At 36.1% G+C, this 21,005-nt stretch overlaps 1 protein-coding gene and 1 long non-coding RNA gene across 2 annotated transcripts; both read left to right on the forward strand.

Annotated features, from left to right (window-relative positions):
* The first annotated feature begins 974 nt into the window (after nt 1–974).
* Nucleotides 975–3,058, forward strand: LOC112325657 (polyphenol oxidase, chloroplastic). The gene has a single exon (XM_024592476.2). The coding sequence runs from the start codon at nt 1,136–1,138 to the stop codon at nt 2,879–2,881; it is 1,746 nt and encodes a 581-aa protein (XP_024448244.1). The 5' UTR covers nt 975–1,135; the 3' UTR covers nt 2,882–3,058.
* A 245-nt stretch (nt 3,059–3,303) lies between these two features.
* On the forward strand, nt 3,304–19,266 carry LOC127905558 (uncharacterized). Its single transcript, XR_008059705.1, has 2 exons — nt 3,304–4,818; nt 16,564–19,266. It is a non-coding gene; the product is annotated as an uncharacterized LOC127905558 (long non-coding RNA).
* The last annotated feature ends 1,739 nt before the right edge of the window (nt 19,267–21,005 follow it).

A 21,005-nucleotide genomic window follows, 5' to 3' on the forward strand; every position in this document is an offset into this window, starting at 1 on the left:
AAAAATTTGCTTCATCCATTATATAACAAAATGTGTACTGTTATGGCCTTTATCTTAGTGTCGACCTCTTTCTAATTATGTTTTATAATTATTAATGTTAAGACATTGGTTTAATGATTATAGAGGTCAGCTCTATTATTTGATTTTATGGATTTAAATCTTAATCAATATTAAAAAAAAATTATGTAGTAGGCTAACTTACAGGATGTGTTTTAAAAAATTTTATACAAAAAATTTAAAAGGTATTTAAGAGTATAGTAATAATTTTTTTAAATTGTTTTTTACTTAGAAATATAATAAAATAATATTTTTTTTATTTTTTAAAAATTATTTTTAATACCAACATATCAAAACGATTTAAAAATATTAAAAAAATTAATTTAAAATTAAAAATAATAATTTTTTAAAAAATAGAAAACAAATATAGAATGAATTACAGAGGGTGCAACTTTTGATAAACAAGGTTCGGGTGCCTTTTCTCGTGTCCAACTTTTCTCGTGTCCACATGCTCAGAAGGCTATAGCTGTGGAAAAGGCATCGAAGATTAATGCACATTGTCCACATGCTCAGAAGGTTCAATGGACATTTGAATCTGACCACATAAAAGGACAACGAGAACAGAACATGTTGGATGTATAATTTCATGTCTGTTCTGTGAGGTTGGTCAAGGATATGGATTTGTTTCTATATCATTAGTTGGATTTCAATATATTTTTTTGATTACTAGATATTTATATAATTATTAACTTTAAAGTTAGTTAAGATTTATATAAACTAATTTGAATATCCAAATTAATTTAAAATTAAAAGAGATTTTAATTGAAAATATATTACATAAATTTTTTTATATTAAAACATTAAAATTATATAAAATATATATATATAAAAAAATTAATTTATATTATATAAATATATTTTTATAAAATAAAAACTATCGTACTCCCAAATTTGTATTAACTGATTGCCACTTTTAGCTTCTTTCAATTCAAATAGAATATTTTTTTAATAAAAAGATTTACAGATCACATTCACTCGGATTGAGACTATTTTAATGGAAGCCACAGTAGTCGCTTTACCATAGACATTTCTTATATAAGGTATCCAAGAATCCTTCACCCCCACACCAAACCAAACCATGGCTTCCTGTATCTGTCTTTCCAGTAGCATCCCTTTAGCTGCCTCCTCTTTCTTGCCTTCCTTCCCGAAAACACACCGAGTTTCCAGAATTAAAAAGCCAAACCGTCCCAATATCCCGATTGTTTCTTGCAAATCAGGCAAGAATGATCATGAACAAAACCCTGCCACCAGAAGAGATCTGCTCATTGGTCTCGGTGGACTCTATGGAGCAACTAGTCTTAGTGATCCATTTGCCTATGCTAACCCCATTGCACCCCCAGACATAACCCAATGTGAGCTAGTTACCCTGCCATCCGAAAGTAATCCCACGAACTGTTGCCCTCAAACATCCACAAAGATCAAAAACTTCGAATTCCCTTCTGCGTCCTCCCCAATGCGCATTAGGCCTGCTGCTCATTTAGTTGATAAAGCCTACTTAGCTAAATACGCCAAAGCCATTGCACTGATGAAAAGTCTTCCTGACGATGATCCACGTAGCTTCAAGAGCCAAGCCAACGTTCATTGTGCTTATTGTGATGGTGCTTATCACCAAGCAGGCTTTCCTGATTTAGAACTTCAAATTCACTTCTCGTGGCTCTTCTTTCCCTGGCATAGAGCCTATTTATACTACTTCGAAAGAATCTTGGGTAAACTGATTGATGATCCAACTTTCGCTTTGCCTTTCTGGAATTGGGATGCCCCTGCCGGCATGCAAATACCAGCCATTTTTACTGACCCCAAATCACCACTTTATGACCCCCTTCGCGACGCGAATCACCAACCTCCGACATTGCTTGATCTTAATTACGCCACAGGAAATGCGAATCCAGACCCTGCAAAAGCAGAGGAATTGTATGCAAGCAATCTTAACGTAATGTACAGGCAAATGGTGTCCGGTGCCACGAAGCCTACTCTCTTTTTTGGAAAACCATATCGTGCTGGTGATGATCCAAGTCCTGGAATGGGTACAATTGAGACCACCCCTCACACTCAGATTCACATCTGGACCGGCGACCCCAATCAAACTAAAGGGGAAAATATGGGCAATTTCTACTCAGCAGGGAGAGATCCCATATTTTATTGTCATCACTCGAACGTCGACCGAATGTGGGACTTGTGGAAGAAAATACCTGGAGGCAAGCGAAAGGACATCGAGGATCCTGATTGGCTTAATTCAGAGTTTCTTTTCTGGGATGAGAATAAAGAGCTGGTTCGAGTAAAGGTTAAAGATACTCTTGACACCAAGAAGCTAAGATATGGCTTTCAAGATGTTCCTATTCCTTGGCTGAAAACTAGAGCAACACCAAAATTAACAAGGCAGGAAAAATCACGTCGTGCAGCTAAAAAAAGCGTTGTATTAACACCAATTAGTGCATTCCCTGTTGTCTTGGATAAAGTCATAAGTGTGGAGGTTTCCAGGCCAAAGAAATCAAGAAGCGCGACGGAGAAAGAAGATGAAGATGAAGTTTTAGTTATTGAAGGGATTGAGTATGAAGAAAATCAATCAATTAAGTTCGATGTCCTCGTCAACGATGAACCTGATTCACCTGGTGGACCAGACAAGTCCGAGTTTGCAGGAAGTTTCGTCAATGTGCCTCACAAGCATGCAAAAAAATCAAAGACAACTATGGTATTGGGGATTACAGGATTGTTGGAAGATCTGGAAGCTGAAGGAGATGATACCCTTGTGGTGACTTTAGTGCCTCGGACTGGTGGTGATTTTGTTACCGTTGCTAATGTCAAGATTGAGTTTGTCGCTGACTGATCATGGTGATGAGAGGACATATGCTACCATTTTCTTTTCTTTTCTTTTCTTTTTTTCCTTTTGCCTTTTCTTGTTTTTTCTCTTTCTATGTTAGTATTCAGCGAGTTTTCTCTTTTTTCTTTCAAGATGCTCAACTAATGGACCGTATTTCAATTTGAATACTACAATGGTTTCTTAGATTTGTTGCCAGAAGTTGATGAATAAAAACAACTAGACCCATATGGTAAAAAATCATTGTCATTTTAGACTTTTTTTTAAATGATACATAAACCTAAAACAATATGGTTTTGAAAGAAAAAACCTAAATTTTATCATAAACAAACCCCTATCAGATCTCAAATTAATGAATTACCAAGTTGACCCTAGATCTTACATAACTAGGTCTGGATTGACAAAAATAACTAGACTCATTCGGTAAAAAAACAAAAAAAAAACAAAAAAAAACAAAAGACGTGATGGAGGACTGGCCGAAGCTACTTTCTTCCCCTCTGCCTCTGTTCTTTGTGCGCTTCTCCTCTGGTCTTGCTTTTCTTTGCTTGGCTTCTTTTTTCTTATCTTGTTCTCCCTGTCTCCCTTAGTGTCTGCCTGGTATTCTTGTGGTGCTCATCCTGTTCTTAGTGTATGTGTCGTCTGTTCGTCTGTGTTTTTTTGTTCCTGTGTTCTATGTTGGCATGAGCTTGCTCCCGGTTGCTGGAGTTTTGAAGGAGATTCTACAGTCCCTTTCCTCTGTTTCACTCTGCCTCTGTGTTTTTTTCTCTGGTTCGTCCTTCCTGTATTTGCTCGTTCGTCACCGTCTCTCTCAACTGGTTTTTTCCTGTCCTCTCCTCCCTTGGTTTTTCTGTTCTTTCGTTCGTTTCCTTCCTGTATCTGCTCGTTCATCCCCTTTTCTCTCTACTGGTTTTTTTTTCCTATCCTCTCCCCTTCCCCATCATTCGTGGCCTTTCTCTGGCTTTTATATAGCCTGAGAATGCCAAGCGTTCGTGCATCGTGGGGGCGAGGGATAGCCGCTGGGAGACGTGGTCCATAATTATAACGGTTTTGGTGCATTTACTGCTGGAACGGTTCCTGAGGAAGAAGGCGAGTCGTTTCTCCCTCCCAGTTTTTTTTCCTCTCTTCTTCCCCGGTCTCAGTCTCTTCCCCATCACACCGATTTTTCAATCTCTAATCTCAACCCCAAGGAGCTGCAACTCCTCATAAAAAAAATAAAAATTAAAAGTCTTTCTCCCTCCCAGTCACCGACCTTCAGCCTCTCTTCCCCGCTCTCACTCTCCCCGTTAACCATCATCCTTCATCTCAGCCTCCTCACCGAAAACACAAGCCTCCACCCATCAATCCTCAGCCACGGGGAAACCGAAGGAAACACATACACAGACCGCCCCTTCACTTCCTTTTTCCGCGACCGACCGACCCCTCAAACTGGCCACACACGGTCTTCTTCCCCCATCAACATTTCTCTTTCCTCCCCAGCTGACTACCATGAGCAACAGAGAAGCAGCACCCGAAGACATAATGGTTCCAGCCACAGGCAGCTGCAAAACAGAAAAGAGTCTTCCTCAAAACTGAGCTGCAGGAGCAAAAGTCTTGTAGTGTAGTTTTTCTTTTTTTTTCCTTCCTCCCGCGGTGCAGCTTCTTCATGCTCAAAAACCGTGAGGCTCCAGCATGGCAGTCATGGACTGTCCCAGCCTCCATCGAAGCAACGTTCAGAAGCTCTCTTTCGCTCCAGCAGCCGTGAACGAGCTCAAGCCAGTAGCAGCAAAAGAGCTCCAACAGCTCCAACAACTCCAGCAAACTTCAAACTCCAATAAGCAACCCTTTATCTCCTCATCGCGCTCCTAAGGCCAGCGTCCACCGGCTCCTCAGTCATGAGAAGTTTCTTCTCCACCGTGAAACTGTGAGAACCAGTCTTCCCTCACCAGCGTCTCCATGGCCAGCATCAGGTAAGTTCTTTGCCTTCCCCCCTTCTGCATTATAATTCACGCTACAGTAGTTGTGAATTATAATTCACTTGCTACTGTAGGAAGTGAATTATAATTCACTTGTCTCTGTAGCAGGCGTGCGTTGTCACGCATGACTGCTACTCGACCGGCTCACTAGTTTAAGCGAGTGACCAGACCGAGAAGATTGGGTCTACCCAGCCATGCATGCTGGGTAGACCCACCCAAAATTAAAAAAAATATAATAAAAAAATAGTTTTTTTTCTCTCTTTTATCTACATTTTTATGGGTTTATTCACTGGAGCGAGAGTTAAGAATTATACTGTATTTTGTGGATTGCATAATATTTACCAACGCCAGAGTTTTAAATATTCATAGGTGAATATTCATTAACGCCAGAGTCGAGAATATTACAGGATGACCATAAGAACATAACACAAACAAACCTTTAATAATTTTAGACAAAATCAGCAATGCAGCTTACCTCAGGTAGGACGCTAAAGGGGTGATAGCATCTTTCCTTTTGCGTAACCAGTCCTGGACCATAGAATCTCTATTGACCAGTTAGGGTTCCTAGTGACCATAATATTAGGTGGCGACTCATCGAACAAGACTATTTCCCATCAAAAAATAGGATGCTAGAAATCCATTCTTTCTATTAAGAGATTAATTTTTAATCGATCGCTGCGATGTCCGGGTGTGGCAATGGTGATAAAAAGCCTTAACATAGCATAAGAAAGAAAATTAAGAATTCAATAATATAAAGATATTTTTATTTGGTTGGGTTTTGAAGGTTGTTTTTGGTTAATTTAGATGTATTTTGAGATTGAAAATGAGTTTATAGGGGTTGTTAGCACGATATTTTGGTGTTTGGAGGGGAAAATGAAAGATTTAGATTTGCACGACCAAACCTATCAAACTACCAGTCTTGTAATTTTCTAGCAACCAAATGATTGTTGAAAATATTAATTGGTCAAAACATTTTGGAAAAATTAACCTGACCTTTTTGTAATTTAGTCATCTTTTTCCTTTGCCTTTATTCTTTAAAAAATTATGATTTACATTTTAAAGTTCATCATTTCATAACACTTCATCCCATGCCAAAACAAACCAACAAAAAACATTTAATTGTTTACAAGATTGTCATTATATTTTATTTAATGATTAAAAAGCTCTTGGAATGTTAAAATTAAAAAATTAAAAAATTGCCACAATTTTTTTATATAAAAAAACTAACTGCTGAAAATCTTACCCTAGCTCCATCTCTTCTCTTGTTTTCTTCTGGCCACCACAAACACCTTATATCTATCATCTCTCTTATCTACACCTTCATAGATATCAATGTAGCCCAATATAGAAGCCACCTTACATCCTTCTGTAATAACACACGCACAACTACACCAGCCACCTCACATCCTTCTACTATGCAGAGCAAGTAACAATTGAACTTGTGTTATCACCCTCGCTAAAAGATAAATCACTTCCACACTTGAACACTCTCATTTCAATATTTGTTGTAAGAGATAGTAGAGTTTTTGGCTCTTCTCATTAAGAAGGGAAAAATATTTTCTTCAGACATTTAATTTATCAAAAAAGAACATCCTGGCCACCAATTCACATCAAAACACTACAAATTTAAAAGTCTCGAACAAGTGATAAAAGGGAAAAATTCATTCCCTTAGTTTACAATCTTAAAAAAGAACATAAAAAACACCAATTCTTTAAGACTCCAAATCAATTCTAATAGATACTAAATTCAAAGAAGAAACAATTAATTAAGAATTTAAGATGACAAAACACAAGCCCTTACCAACAAAACCCGAGAATTACAACCTTATATGTAAAATTAATTTTAACTATCACACAAGGACATCACGGCGACTAGTTAAAAATATTTGGAAAAAAAAACAGATATTTGACATCTTATTTTTTTGGGGAAAATGTCTAGTTGAAGGAGTCGCCACCTATTATTATGATCATTAGAACCCTAACTGGTCAATAGAGATTCTATGGTACGAGACTGGTTGCACGAAAGAAAAGATGCTATCACCTCTTAAGCGTCCTGCATGAGGCAGACTACATTGCTGGTTTTGTCTAAAATTGCTAAGAATTTGTTTTCCTCTTTTTTTGTTCCTACGATGTTCCTGACTCTAGCGTCAGTGAACAATTGTTTACAAATATTATCAACTCTGGTGTTAGTAAATATTGCACAACCTAAAAATATGGAACTCATGACTTTGGCGCTAATGAATAAACCCGTAAAATTTGAGTTTTTTTTTAAAAGCTATTTTTATTTGTATTTTTTTATTTGTTTTTTTGGTGGCTAGATCTAGCCCAGCTGTACGGATTGGGCTAAACCCAATGGCTAGGCCTAGTCACTGGCCCGACCCAACCCGGCTGGCCACTGCTGCACGCATGCGTGTATGGTTCACTTATGCATGCAACAATAATTGGTTAATTATTTTAGCAAACAAGGAAGAAAACTTCCCTGGACGTGCTTCTGCCGGAGGCGAAGTTGAGGGAGACGGCCGGATGACGCTGGAGACCGGTGGCTGGGCAAACATCTTGACTTTCCCTTCATTCTTCTGTGTTTCTCCTTTCTCCCTGGTCTTCTTTTTTTTAATTTCTCTCCCTTTTCCTTTCTGGGTTCTGTTGCTCCTCACTATTATGGAAAGGGAATGGAGCTATTGGTTGGAGGAGCACGGTAGGGAGAGAGGAGCGCCTGTTGGAGCTTGTTGCGTGCTGCTATTCACAGCTGGTGCAGAGGAGAGGAGATCGCAGCAGCAATCTAGAGGAGGAGAGTTGGTGTTGTGAAGAGTTACTGGATGTTGCTTGGGGTTGGACTGAAACTTACCTTCAGCTGGCAATGGGAACCTTTGATGGATTATGTTGTCAGTCGAAGATAGGACGGTTGATGCTTCTGTTGCACTACTTAAAGAAGAGACTTCTATTGCTTGTTCATTTTAAAATGAAAGATTGCATGTCTGAGATGAAACCTTCTGCTGCTCACGATGGCATCTTGCTGAGAAGAGGATTTCTCTTGCTCATAGTGGCAGCTTGTTTTGAGGAGCGGCTGGCATTTGTTGCTGATGGTGTGACTGGAAATTAAGTTGCTGAAACTAGTGTTGCTGCTATATCAGAGGAGAGGAAATCATGGCAGCAATCTAGAGGAGGAGAGCTGACACAACCAAAAGATTGATGTCTTCTCCTAAGTGCAGGAGTGTCAAAGTAATAAATAACCTGGCAAGACAGGGGTCGAACCACAATGAGGTTAACTATATAAATTATAAACAACAACAACAACAACAACAACAACAACAAGAAGTTAAAGAGAGCTTTGAGATGTGATATTGATGTAAGGATTAAACAAGGATAAAATAATTATCAAGGTTAGAGGATCCACTAATGGTATTTCAAACAAGTATAGTATAAACTCTTTTTATTACTTAACTAGAAACCACACACAAAGGAGGTTCCAATCGGATTATAAATTGTTAACATGATTACATTAGTTATCTTATTCGAATAATGCTAATACTTGTAAATGTTGCAGGAATTCATGATTATAACTTATGTTAAGAACAAATCAAGTTCCTTTCATAGCACACGTGTCGGTTATACCATACGGTTGGGCTATGAAAGTGCCAAGTATTTGTTGTACCAAGGGTTATACAACATAAATCTAGATTAACCATTTAACAAGCAAAGTATTAAAAGTGAATAAGATAACAAATATAAAACATGTTAGTATCAAACATTAAGGTCCATGTTGAGTTTATATTATACTTATTCTTACCCTATTAGTATAACCTTTTCACCTTGACATGATAAACTTAGCTAAACATAATGAAAGAAAGAAACATAAATAAACAAGGAAAGGAAATGAAAAGCATAAGCAAGAGATTAATATAAGCAAAACTTAAGCATTACAAAAATATAAAGAGAGAGAGCACAAGAGCAAGATCTTGATCTGAAGCACCCAAACTCCTAAATGCATGGCAAATGCCTCCTTTTATAGGCTAAAATTCAGAACTATTGATTTGTTGACTAATTGTTGAGTGGGTAGCCACATCTTGACTTGGTGACAATCCTTATCTTCTTGTCTGCCAAAAAGGTCATTGATAACATCATAACTTGAACAGACTTAAATCATGAAAGTTCTAGGAAATTGTCTAAGCTTTCCAGAAAAAAATAGTAAAGGTCATTTGGACTTCTAGAACTCGAGATATGGGCTGAATACTAAACAGTGTCTGGGCTGCAGGATAGATTCAGACTTCTCCGTTGTTGCTATAATTTGGACTTGAAAACAGCCTTTTTAAATCTTGGACTCCGCATGAAAGTTTTAGGCTTATGTCTTAGCTTTCCATCCATATATAGCAGACCTAAATCCAAGATCTACAGCTTCAGATATGTCCCGATGACCGAATAATGTTCCAATTTGGACTGAACTAGCATCTCTTTTCTAAATTTGTCCCTCTCTTTATCCTTTCAATTTCCATACTTAAACTCATCAATCAATCCTTTCATTTATGTGATAGGCCTACAATTAAGATGAACATTTACCATAAATTAAAGGTATCTTATATTATTAGATATGTTATTATAAAACATGTTTTAGTTAAGGAGTTATTGATATTTTAAGTGCAAAATGATGATATAAAACCTTGATAAAAATGCACTTTTAAGTACTAATCACACCCCCCAACCAGCTTATTACTAGTCCCTAGTAATCAAAGCGTTAAAATAGAAAAACAATTTGCAAATTCCACAAAGTAAGGCATTTATCATTCAACTTCCATTAATCTATCCAGATAAGGAAACTCTTATTAAATTTATATATCTGCTTAATACCTCTTAAACAAGATATTAATAAACCTTCCTTTTTATATGCTTAATATATCAACACATAGTTATGGGGCTTTACTTGGAAGAAAACAAATTTTTTGTTCTAATGTTTAAGGTTAACTTCCTTAGGTTAGGATTATTATCTTTTTCTTCTTTTTTAATATATATACATATAACTTAAAACACAATGCATCTTTAACCCATGTAACGAGCTTTCAGCTAATGACTCCCAGACCAGTTGGTCTTAGGGAATTAGGTGTTGAGACACCCCTACGAGCTTAGTAACTCGAATTGTAGATGCTGATACATAGATAGTGCAATGTTTGATTCCCTTAAGCTTTTCTCCTTAACCCATGTAACAAGCGTTGGGCCAATAGCTCCCAAGTCAGTTGACTTTAGGGTATTAGGTGTTACAACACCCCTTCGGGCTTAATTGCTTAGGTTAAGGAGGCTACGAAATCAAACTTCTTTATGTTTTTATTATCATCATTTTTTTTTTTATATACTATCCCCTTCCCTTAGTTGTTACCTTTAACAAAAGAACATAAATAATATAATAATTCAATGTGCAACCCACAATCATATGTTAAAGTGTGTGTGTGAATGAAGGTTTAAGAATACTTGTTAAATGAGTATATGAGCAGAATTAAGTGATAACAATGCGAGAGTTTGTAAATCTGAATATTTCAAGAAGTATTCTAATAGACCTTGTTAAGAATGTTTACTAAGATGCGTCTTAAGAGTAAAAAAAACTCCTTTACTCTGCCATCCTAGTAACAACAGTTTTGCAAATGGTTTATGAAATAGAAAACACAATTAGTTAAATTTTTTTTTAAAAAAAATCAACTACTATCCTTTTCCCCCGACCAAAACGAGACATTGTCCTCAATGTCCTTAGGTAGAAAGATATAGTATAGAAGACATAACCTGAAATAACAACCACTGACAAACCTGAAACACACTTAAACAAATATAAGAAACAACAAAACACAATAATAAAACCAAAAGACACAAAATTTTTACAAACGAAGGCTCAAATCCAATCTAAGCTTTTGACGACTTTCCTTAGTTGACCAACTTATGCGACTCATGGAGGGATCAATTACAGGGATGAAAGATTGTAGTAGGTCAATCAATTGTTTAGCAGTAGCAGCAGAGATTATGATTTGTCATGCCGAAGATAGAAATTCATGTTCCATAGCATGATCAAGAAAAAACAACAAATTATCATAAAACCATTAACATTTAACAGACCTATAAGTTTATGGTGAATGTGCAGTTGGGCCCAAGAGGAAATATGAAAAATCTCTTCTTATGTGCCCAGACCACCTGGTAAGGCAATGAAGGCGTCAGCATGGTTAAACATTCCATTCAATCGATTAGACATCGTGGAGACCTGTAGTTCCTCTCTAATTGTTTTTCCAATGATGTCCCCTTTTGCTAAAGCTTTGGGGACGACCCCTAAAACCTAACTACCTCCTAAAAATACAGCTATTGACACACACCCCATTAACCCAAGGCTGCCTCTTCCATACACTAAATGAATCTTTCTCTCAGCTAGTACCTGACCAAGATGATTTGCTGATTCTAAAAACTCTTTTTCTTTCCCAGGACTGGATCCACCGAAAACACAAATATTTCTTATATGATGACTTAAGGAACTTGCCATTTCTACACTTCTATATTTGTTTTTTTTTTTGATCAAATGTAAGTATTGTATAGATTAAAAACAGCAAGACAAGCTTGCAGTACAAGTTGGAAACCAGCAATACAAAAGGACATACAAATCCAGGCAAAGGGAACAGACTCCCTTGCATAAACCATAGTAAGATCAACGGGAACACACTCCCTTGAAAAAAGGGAATAAGATCCCATATACAAATAGCATGACATCCTTCATGCAGGGAACAAAAGACCTTGAGGAACATTCCCCCACTAAGCCGAAACAGAAGCCACCAAACAGCAAACCAGCGCCAAGACAGCCTGGACCAACTGATTTCCAAGTGACAGCACCAAAGGGAACAGATTCCCTAGAGCCAGCATCAAGCGTGGACCACTAACTTCAAGCCAATTGCATGAACCAAAGCCCCATAACAGGGCACACCAGGACCAGCAGGAGACCCCACAACAGAGCTCAATAGAACAGAAAATCAATAGAGTCTAACGAACCCAACCAGCTGGGCCACAAGCACATCTGTACAACAACCTGCCAAGCAATAGCAGCAAGCAAAAGGACCCCACAACAGGGCTTATACACACCCAACAACAACAAAAATGCCGGCCAGCAGGCCACAAAGCCTGCAAACAACACAACCAGTAGGACCCAGAAGCAGACCAGCAATCCAGCAGCAACCTGCAGGATCAGCAGACCAACGCAACCTTCATGCAGAGCACAAAGCTATCACTTCTATATTTGTTGAATGTATGGGTTGAGTAGAAATGAAGGGAAGGAAGAGAAGATTTTATAGATGAGAAATTGAAAATGCAATCATACCACCTATATATAGGCCAACTAGAGTCTCACTCTCTCTCTTTATTTATTTATTTATTTTGAAAAAGCATGTGTATGTACAAGTAGTTGTGATTGTGGCTCACATCTTCCCTTGGTTTTACGTCCAAGAACGGCTTAAACGCCCTCTATGGGTCGCGGATAGACTTCCCATTCAGTTTTCTTAAAAACTGGCAAACAGGGTCTTTTTTAGTCAGATTCCCAAGACTAAGTCGATCATGTTCTTTATGGAGTTATGGCCATAAATCATGAGTTGCACGATGCACATCTCCACTAGGATGCGTCTCAAGAGTCAATAGAAGATTATTTAAAGACCCCTTACTCAGGCCATCCTTAATGAATTGTATTTTATCTTCACGGTTTATAGATACCATTCCTAAAGAACGACATGTTGCATTACAAGTCCATCTGGCACATCTGTGACAGACTTTCAGTCGTTTTTCACGACGTTTGTTTGTAAAAGTGCTTTTACCTATTCCAAGCATGTATGAAATTAAAGAATTAGAGGACTCGCCTAATAATTGGACCTTTGCTTCAATTAGCCAGTGAACATCTTTCAGGAATTCCATGATTCATTAACAACTTCAGTCTTGCACATCTAGCACGAGAAATTTTTGTAATCGCATTATAAGGCAGAGTGGGAAAATACTTTTTTCAATTTTTTAAGAGTGGTGTCCATTTTCAAATGAGAATTGGAGAAGAGATTCAAAGAATGGAGAAAGAGCAAAGAATTGCACAAATATATACACAACTATCATTTATCATGGGAAACTAAAAGAACTGACTTAAGAGTCACGGAGTACCATTATCCGCCATTTGACCAGGGTGAGAGAGACTAGCAACACAAAATTCACACCAAAACAAAACACAAAACAATGTGAGAAAAAGAATCAATCTTTATATACAGGATCACTCAATTCAATAGTCATTTTCAACTGAAAATTGTCAAAGTAAACTTTTAAACGATGTCCATTTACCTTGAAAACATTGTCATTCTTTGGATTCTCGATATCACAGGCCGCATATGGATACACATGTTTCACAATAAATGGACCGCTCCATCTTGATCTTAGCTTTCCAGGAAGTAAATAGAGTCGAGAATTATAAAGTAAAACTTTTTGACCAACATCAAATGTTTTTCTCAAGATTCTCTTGTCATGAAACTCTTTGATTCTTGCTTTATGAATTTTTGAATCCTCATATACATCATTTCTTATTTTCTCAAACTCATTTATTTGTAATTTTCGCACCTGACTAGCATCATCAATGTTAGAATTGAAAGCTTTAATAGCCCAATAAGCTTTATGTTCAAGTTCCACAGGCAAGTGACAAGGTTTTCCATAGACTAATCTATAAGGTGACATACCTAATGATGTTTTATAAGCAGTTCGATAAGCCCAAAGTGCATCATTAAGTTTTAAAGACCAGTCTTTTCTATTAAGGTTCACTGTTTTCTCCAAGATCTGTTTGATCTCTTTATTAGCATGCTCTAATTGTCCACTAGTCTGAGGGTGATAAGGGGTGGCAATTTTGTGTGTGATTTCATATTTCTTCATTAAAGACTCAAATGGCTTGTTGCAGAAATGTGTTCCACCATCACTTATCATGGCTCGAGGGATTCCAAATCGACTCAACATATTTTCTTTTAAAAACTTTATCACTGTTTTGTGATCATTGTTTCAACTTGGAATTGCCTCTATCCATTTTGAAACATAATCTACTGCGACTAATATGTACAAGAAACCAAATGATGGAGGAAATGGAACCATGAAATCTATACCCCAATAGTCAAAGATTTCAATGACAAGAATATGATTTAAAGGCATCATGTGACGTTTTGAAATAGATCCTAACTTTTGACAATTTTCACAAGTCTTGCAGAATGCATTTGAGTCCTTGAACATGGTGGGCTAGTAAAATCCACTTTGTAAGATTTTTGCAGTTGTCTTTCTTGATGAGAAATGACCCCCACATGCCTCAGAATGATAAAATTTAATGACACTACTTACCTCATTGTCAGGAATGCATCTTCGAAATATTTGATCATGACAATATTTGAATAAATAAGGGTCATCCCAATAAAAATTCTTCACTTCATTCAAGAACTTTCTTTTGTCTTAGGTACTCCAATGAGCTGGCAATTGTCCTAAAACAAGAAAATTAACAATATTAGCAAACCAAGGCATTGTAGAAACAGAAAATAAAGATTCATCAGGAAAGTAGTCATCGATTAGTGTGATGTCAGATCTCGAATCTGTTGTCAATCTTGACAAATGATCTACGACAACATTTTCGGTGCCTTTCTTGTCTTTGATTGTGATATCAAATTCTTGAAGTAACAAAATCCACCGCACCAATCTAGCCTTAGAATCTTTCTTAGAAAGAAGATATTTCAATGCTGCATGATCACTAAAAACAACAATAGGTGAGCCAACAAGATAAGACCTGGATTTTTCACATGCGAATACTACTGCAAGTAATTTTTTTTTAGTGGTGGTGTAATTCATTTGAGCATTATTTAAAGTTTTACTTGCATAGTAAATTACATAAGGTTTCTTATCTTTTCTTTGTTCCAAGACGACACCCACGGTATAATCACTAGCATCACACATTATTTCAAAAGGTAATGACCAATCAAGAGGTTGAATGAAAGGAGCAGAAGTAAGCAAGCTTTTAAGTTTAACAAAGGCTTTTTCACATTGTTCAGTCCATTCAAAAACATTTTCCTTTGTTAGAAGGTTACACAATGGTTTAGATATTACACTAAAATCTTTGATGAACCTTCTATAAAAACCAGCATGTCCTAAGAATGATCTAACATCTTTAATAGATTTTGGTGTTGGCAAGTTAGCAATTAACTCGATTTTAGATTTGTCAACCTCAATTCCTTTCTATGAAACAATGTGACTAAGTACAATGTCGTTTGTTACCATAAAGTGACATTTTTCCCAATTCAGTACAAGATTCTTCTCTTCACACCTGTTTAAAACCTTTTCCAAGTTAGTTAAATAATCATCAAATGAATCACCAAAAACAGAAAAATCATCCATAAAAATCTCAAGAAAACGTTCAACCATATCACTAAATATGCTAAGCATGCATCTTTGAAACGTGGCTGGTGCATTACATAATCCAAAAGGCATTCTTCGATATGCAAAAGTACCAAATGGACGTGTGAAAGTAGTCTTCTCTTGATCTTCCAATGCAATTTCAATTTGGTTGTAACCTGAATAGCCATCTAGGAAATAATAAAATTCATGACCTGCAACTCTTTCTAGGATTTGATCCATGAAAGGTAAACGAAAATGATCTTTTCTAGTCATTGAATTAAGTTTCCTATAGTCAATGCACATGTGCCAACTAGTAATAGTCCTAGTTGGAATTAACTTATTTTTCTTATTTGTTATAATAGTGACTCCAGACTTCTTGGGTATGACTTACCCATTTGCTGTCAGAAATAGGATAAATGATTCCATTATCTAGAAGTTTAATGACTTCATTTTTCACTACTTCTTTCATATTAGGATTAAGCCTTCGTTGCATTTCTATATAGGGTTTAGCATTTTCCTCCAAATAAATCCTGTTTGTGCAAATCAAAGGACTAATTCCTTTTATATCAGTTATAGTTCATCCTAATGCATTTTTATGCATTTTCAAAGTTTGTAATAACTTACCTTCTTGATGTGCATTAAGTTTTGAAGAGATTATTACCAAAAAAGTTTCATTTTCTCCCAAAAATGAGTATTTGAGATTGAATGGTAACGACTTCAAATCAGGTTTTGGTGGTTGAACACTTGAAGGTATGGACTTAATTGATCATGGTGGCAATTCTTCAATTTGTGGTCTCCAATTACATGGTTTTGATTCTTCCTGAAAATAGACCATTTGCAAATCGTCAGATTCATCAATCTCAATTTCACTGGAAGTGGTTTAAAATTGATCATGAACTAATTTTTTAGTAAAGTCCACTTCCTGTAAATCATTATCATCTCCAAGTTGCTTGCAAATGTTGAAAATATTCATCTCCAATGTCATGTTTCCAAAAGATAGCTTCATCAGTCCATTCCTACAATTAATCAACGCATTAGAAGTTGCAAGAAACGGACGTCCTAAAATAACAGGAAATGAATTACATGCTTCAATATGTTGCGTATCCAAGACAATAAAATCCACAGGATAAATGAATTTATCGACTTGTACTAACACATCTTCAACTATTTCTCTAGGCACTTTTACAGATGATTAGTACTTAAAAGTGCATTTTTATCAAGGTTTTATATCATCATTCTGCACTTGAAGTATCAATAACTCCTTAACTAAAGCATGTTTTATAATAACATATCTAATAATATAAGATACCTTTAATTTATGGTAAATGTTCATCTTAAATGCAGGCCTATCACATAAATGAAAGAATTGATTGATGAGTTGAAGTACTGAAATTGAAAGGACAAAGAGATGGCCAAACTTAGAAAAGAGATGTTGGTGCAGTCCAAACTGGAACATTGTTCGGTAATCGGGTCATATCTGGAGCTGTAGATCTCGGATTTAGGTCTACTTTATATGGATGGAAAGATAAGACCTATGCTTACAACTTTCATGAGGAGCCCAAGATTTAACAAGGCCGGTTTCAAGTCCAAACTGTAGCAACAACGAAGAAGTCTGAATCTGTCCTGCAGCCCAGACACTGTTCAGTGTTCAGCCCATATCTCGAGTTCTAGAAGTCCAAATGATCTCCCATTTTTACCCTGGAAAGATGAGACAATTTCCTAGAACTTTCATGATTGAAGTCTGTTCAAATTATGACGTTATCAATGACGTTTTTAGCAGACAAGAAGATAAGAATTGTCACCAAGTCAAGATGTGGCCACCCACTCATCAATTAGTCAACAAATCAATAGTTCTGAATTTTGGCCTATAAAAGGAGGCATTTTCCATGTATTTAGGCATCTTGGTGTTCAGATCAAGATCATGCTCTTTGTAGGATCAGAACTAAATTGATCCTTCCATGAGTCGCATAAATTGGTCAACTACAGAAAGCCGTAAAAAGCTTAGATTGGATTTGAGCCTTCGTTTGTGAATCCTTGTGTCTTTTGGTTTTATTATTAGCATATTATTTTGTTTTGTTATTTCTTATATTTGTTTAAGTGTGTTTCAGGTTTGTCAGTGTTCGTTGTTTCAGGTGATGTCTTCTATACTCTATCTTTCTACCTTAGGACATTGAGGATAATGTCTCGTTTTGGTTGGGGGGAGAAGGTAGTAGTATTTAAAAAAAAACAAAAAAAAAAAAAACCATTTGGCTAAACTGTTCTTACTAGGATGGCAGAGTAAGGGGGAATTTTATTGACTCTTGAGACGCATCTTAGTAAACATTTTCTAATGGTCATTTGCAATATTCATAACAAGGCCTATTAGAATACTTCTTGAAATATTCAGGTTTACAAACTCTCGCATTGTTATCACTTGATTCTGCTCATATACTCATTTAACAAGTATTCTTAAACCTTCATTTTCACACACACACTTTAACATATGATTGTGGGTTGCACATTGGATTATTACATTATTTATGTTCTTTTGTTAAAGGTAACAACTAAGGGATAGGAATAGTCTATGCTTTTCAAAAAAAAAAACAACAACAACAAAAAGAAATTGATGATAATAAAAGCGTAGATAAGTTTGGTTTCGTAGCCTCCCTAACCTAAGCAATTAAGCCCGAAGGGGTGTTTTAACACCTAATACCCTAAAGTCAACTGACTTGGGAGCTATTGGCCCAAAGCTTGTTACACGGGTTAAGGAGAAAAGCTTAAGGGAATCAAACATTGCACTATCTACGTATCAGTATCTGCAACCCGAGTTACTAAGCTCGTAGGGGTGTCTCAACACCTAATGCCCTAAGAGCAACTGGTCTGGGAGTCATTAGCTGAAAGCTCATTGCATGGGTTAAAGATGCATTGTGTTATATGTATATATATTCAAAAAGAAGAAAAAAGAAAAAAAAAAAAGAAGAAGAAAAAAAAAAGAGATAATAATCCCAACCCAAGGAAGTTAACCTTAAACATTAGAACAAAATATTGTTTTCTTCCAATAAAAGCCCCATCATCTATGTTTTCATACATTGAGCACATAAAAAGGAAGGTTTATTAATATTTTGTTTAAGGGGTATTGAGCAGATATATAAATTTAATGAGAGTTTGTTTATCTGAATAAATTAACGGAAGTTGAATGATGAATGCCTTGCTTTGTGGAATTTGCAAATTGTTTTTCTATTTTAATGCTTTGATTACTAGGGACTAGTAATAAGCTGGTTGGGGGGTGTGATTAGTACTTAAAAGTGCATTTTTATCAAGGTTTTATATCATCATTCTGCACTTGAAGTATCAATAACTCCTTAACTAAAGCATGTTTTATAATAACATATCTAATAATATAAGATACCTTTAATTTATGGTAAATGTTCATCTTAAATGCAGGCCTATCACATAAATGAAAGAATTGATTGATGAGTTGAAGTACTGAAATTGAAAGGACAAAGAGATGGCCAAACTTAGAAAAGAGATGTTGGTGCAGTCCAAACTGGAACATTGTTCGGTAATCGGGTCATATCTGGAGCTGTAGATCTCGGATTTAGGTCTACTTTATATGGATGGAAAGATAAGACCTATGCTTACAACTTTCATGAGGAGCCCAAGATTTAACAAGGCCGGTTTCAAGTCCAAACTGTAGCAACAACGAAGAAGTCTGAATCTGTCCTGCAGCCCAGACACTGTTCAGTGTTCAGCCCATATCTCGAGTTCTAAAAGTCCAAATGATCTCCAATTTTTACCCTGGAAAGATGAGACAATTTCCTAGAACTTTCATGATTGAAGTCTATTCAAATTATGACGTTATCAATGACGTTTTTAGCAGACAAGAAGATAAGAATTGTCACCAAGTCAAGATGTGGCCACCCACTCATCAATTAGTCAACAAATCAATAGTTCTGAATTTTGGCCTATAAAAGGAGGCATTTTCCATGTATTTAGGCATCTTGGTGTTCAGATCAAGATCATGCTCTTGCTCTCTCTTTATATTTTATAATTCTTAAGTTTTGCTTATATTAATTTCTTGCTTATGCTTTTCATTTCCTTTCCTTGTTTATTTATGTTTCTTTCTTTCATTATGTGTTGCTAAGTTAATTATGTCAAGGTGAAAAGGGTACACTAATGGTGTAAGAATAAGTATAATATAAACTTAATATGGACCTTAATGTTGGATACTAACATGCTTTATATTTGTTATCTTGTTCACTTTTAATACTTTGCTTGTTAAATGGTTAATCTAGATTTATGTTGTGTAATACTTGGTACAACAAATACTTGGTACTTTCATAGCCCATACTGTATGGTATAACCGACACCTGAGCTATGAAAGGAACTTGATTTGTTGTTAACATAAGTTATAATCATGAATGCCTGACAACATTTACAAGTATTAGCATCATTCGAATAAGATAACTAATGTAATCATGTTAACAATTTATAATCTGATTGGAACCTCCTTTGTGTGTGGTTTCCAATTGAATAATAAGAGTTTATACTATACTTGTTTGAAATACCATTAGTGGATCCTCTAACCTTGACATTTGTTGTTATCATTGTTTAATCCTTACGTTAATCTTGTATCTCAAAGTTCTCATCAACTTCTTCTTTATTATTATTATTATTATTACTATTATTGTTGTTGTTATTGTGTTGCTGTTAACTATAATTTATACAATTAACCTCCCTGTGGTTCGACCCCGGTCTTGCCGGGTTATTTATTACTTCGACACTCCTACACTTGGGAGAAGACATCAATCTTTTGGTCGTGTCAAGTTTTTGGCGCCGTTGCCGGGGAGGTAAATTCTTGTACAAATTATAGTATTTATTTTATTTTCTCTTTTTACTTTTCTTGTATCTAACTTTGTTTATTTTGTTTTGTTTCCTTTTCTTTTGCTTTCTTCTTCTTTTTATTCTCTTTTTACACGTGCATGAGAGTTTGGTCACGTACATTAAGTGGTAGACTTTGTAGGGTATCCTCATCATTTTCAGAAAATATGCCCGAAGAAGATAACCAATCGCTTCATAATGAGAATATTCGGGTTAGAACACTTAGAGACCATATGAATCCCACAAGAACAAGTGCACCCTCATGCATAGTTTTTCCTCCTGATGCATCTCATTTTAATTTTAAGACAGACATTATTCAACTTTTACCATCTTTTCATGGCTTAGATTTAGAAAATCCATACTTGCATTTAAGGGAATTTGAGGAGGTCTGTAACACCTATAATGACTCAAATTGTAGCATGAACACCATTAGGTTAAAGCTTTTTCCTTTTTCACTAAAAGATAAAGCTAAAACATGGCTACAAAATTTGAGACCTGGATCTATTCGTGCTTGGGATGAAATGCAACAACAATTTTTAAAGAAGTTTTTTCCGTCCCACAGAACAAACTCTTTCAAAAGACAAATAATCACTTTCACTCAAAAACCAGGAGAAACATTTTATCAATGTTGGGATAGGTATCGAGACTTGCTTAATACTTGCCCCCATCATGGTTTTGAAACATGGAGATTGGTGTCACATTTTTATGAAGGGTTAACTCCTGGAGATAGGCAAATGGTTGAATTGATGTGCAATGGAACTTTTGAGGATAAAGACCCTAATGAAGCAATGGAGTACCTAGACTTGCTAGCTGAAAATGCACAAAATTGGGACACTACAGGAACTTATGAGGCACCAAGTAAAACCCAATCTCATACATCTAGTGGAGGTATGTACAACCTTAGGGAAGATCATGACCTCCAAGCC

This window comes from Populus trichocarpa, chromosome 1, assembly GCF_000002775.5.
Source record: "Populus trichocarpa isolate Nisqually-1 chromosome 1, P.trichocarpa_v4.1, whole genome shotgun sequence".
In the NCBI taxonomy this organism is placed as follows: Eukaryota; Viridiplantae; Streptophyta; class Magnoliopsida; order Malpighiales; family Salicaceae; genus Populus; species Populus trichocarpa.

Coding starts and splice junctions, on each gene's coding strand:
- LOC112325657 (XM_024592476.2), top strand. CDS start 1,136: ATGGCTTCCTGTATCTGTCTTTCCAGTAGCATCCCTTTAGCTGCCTCC.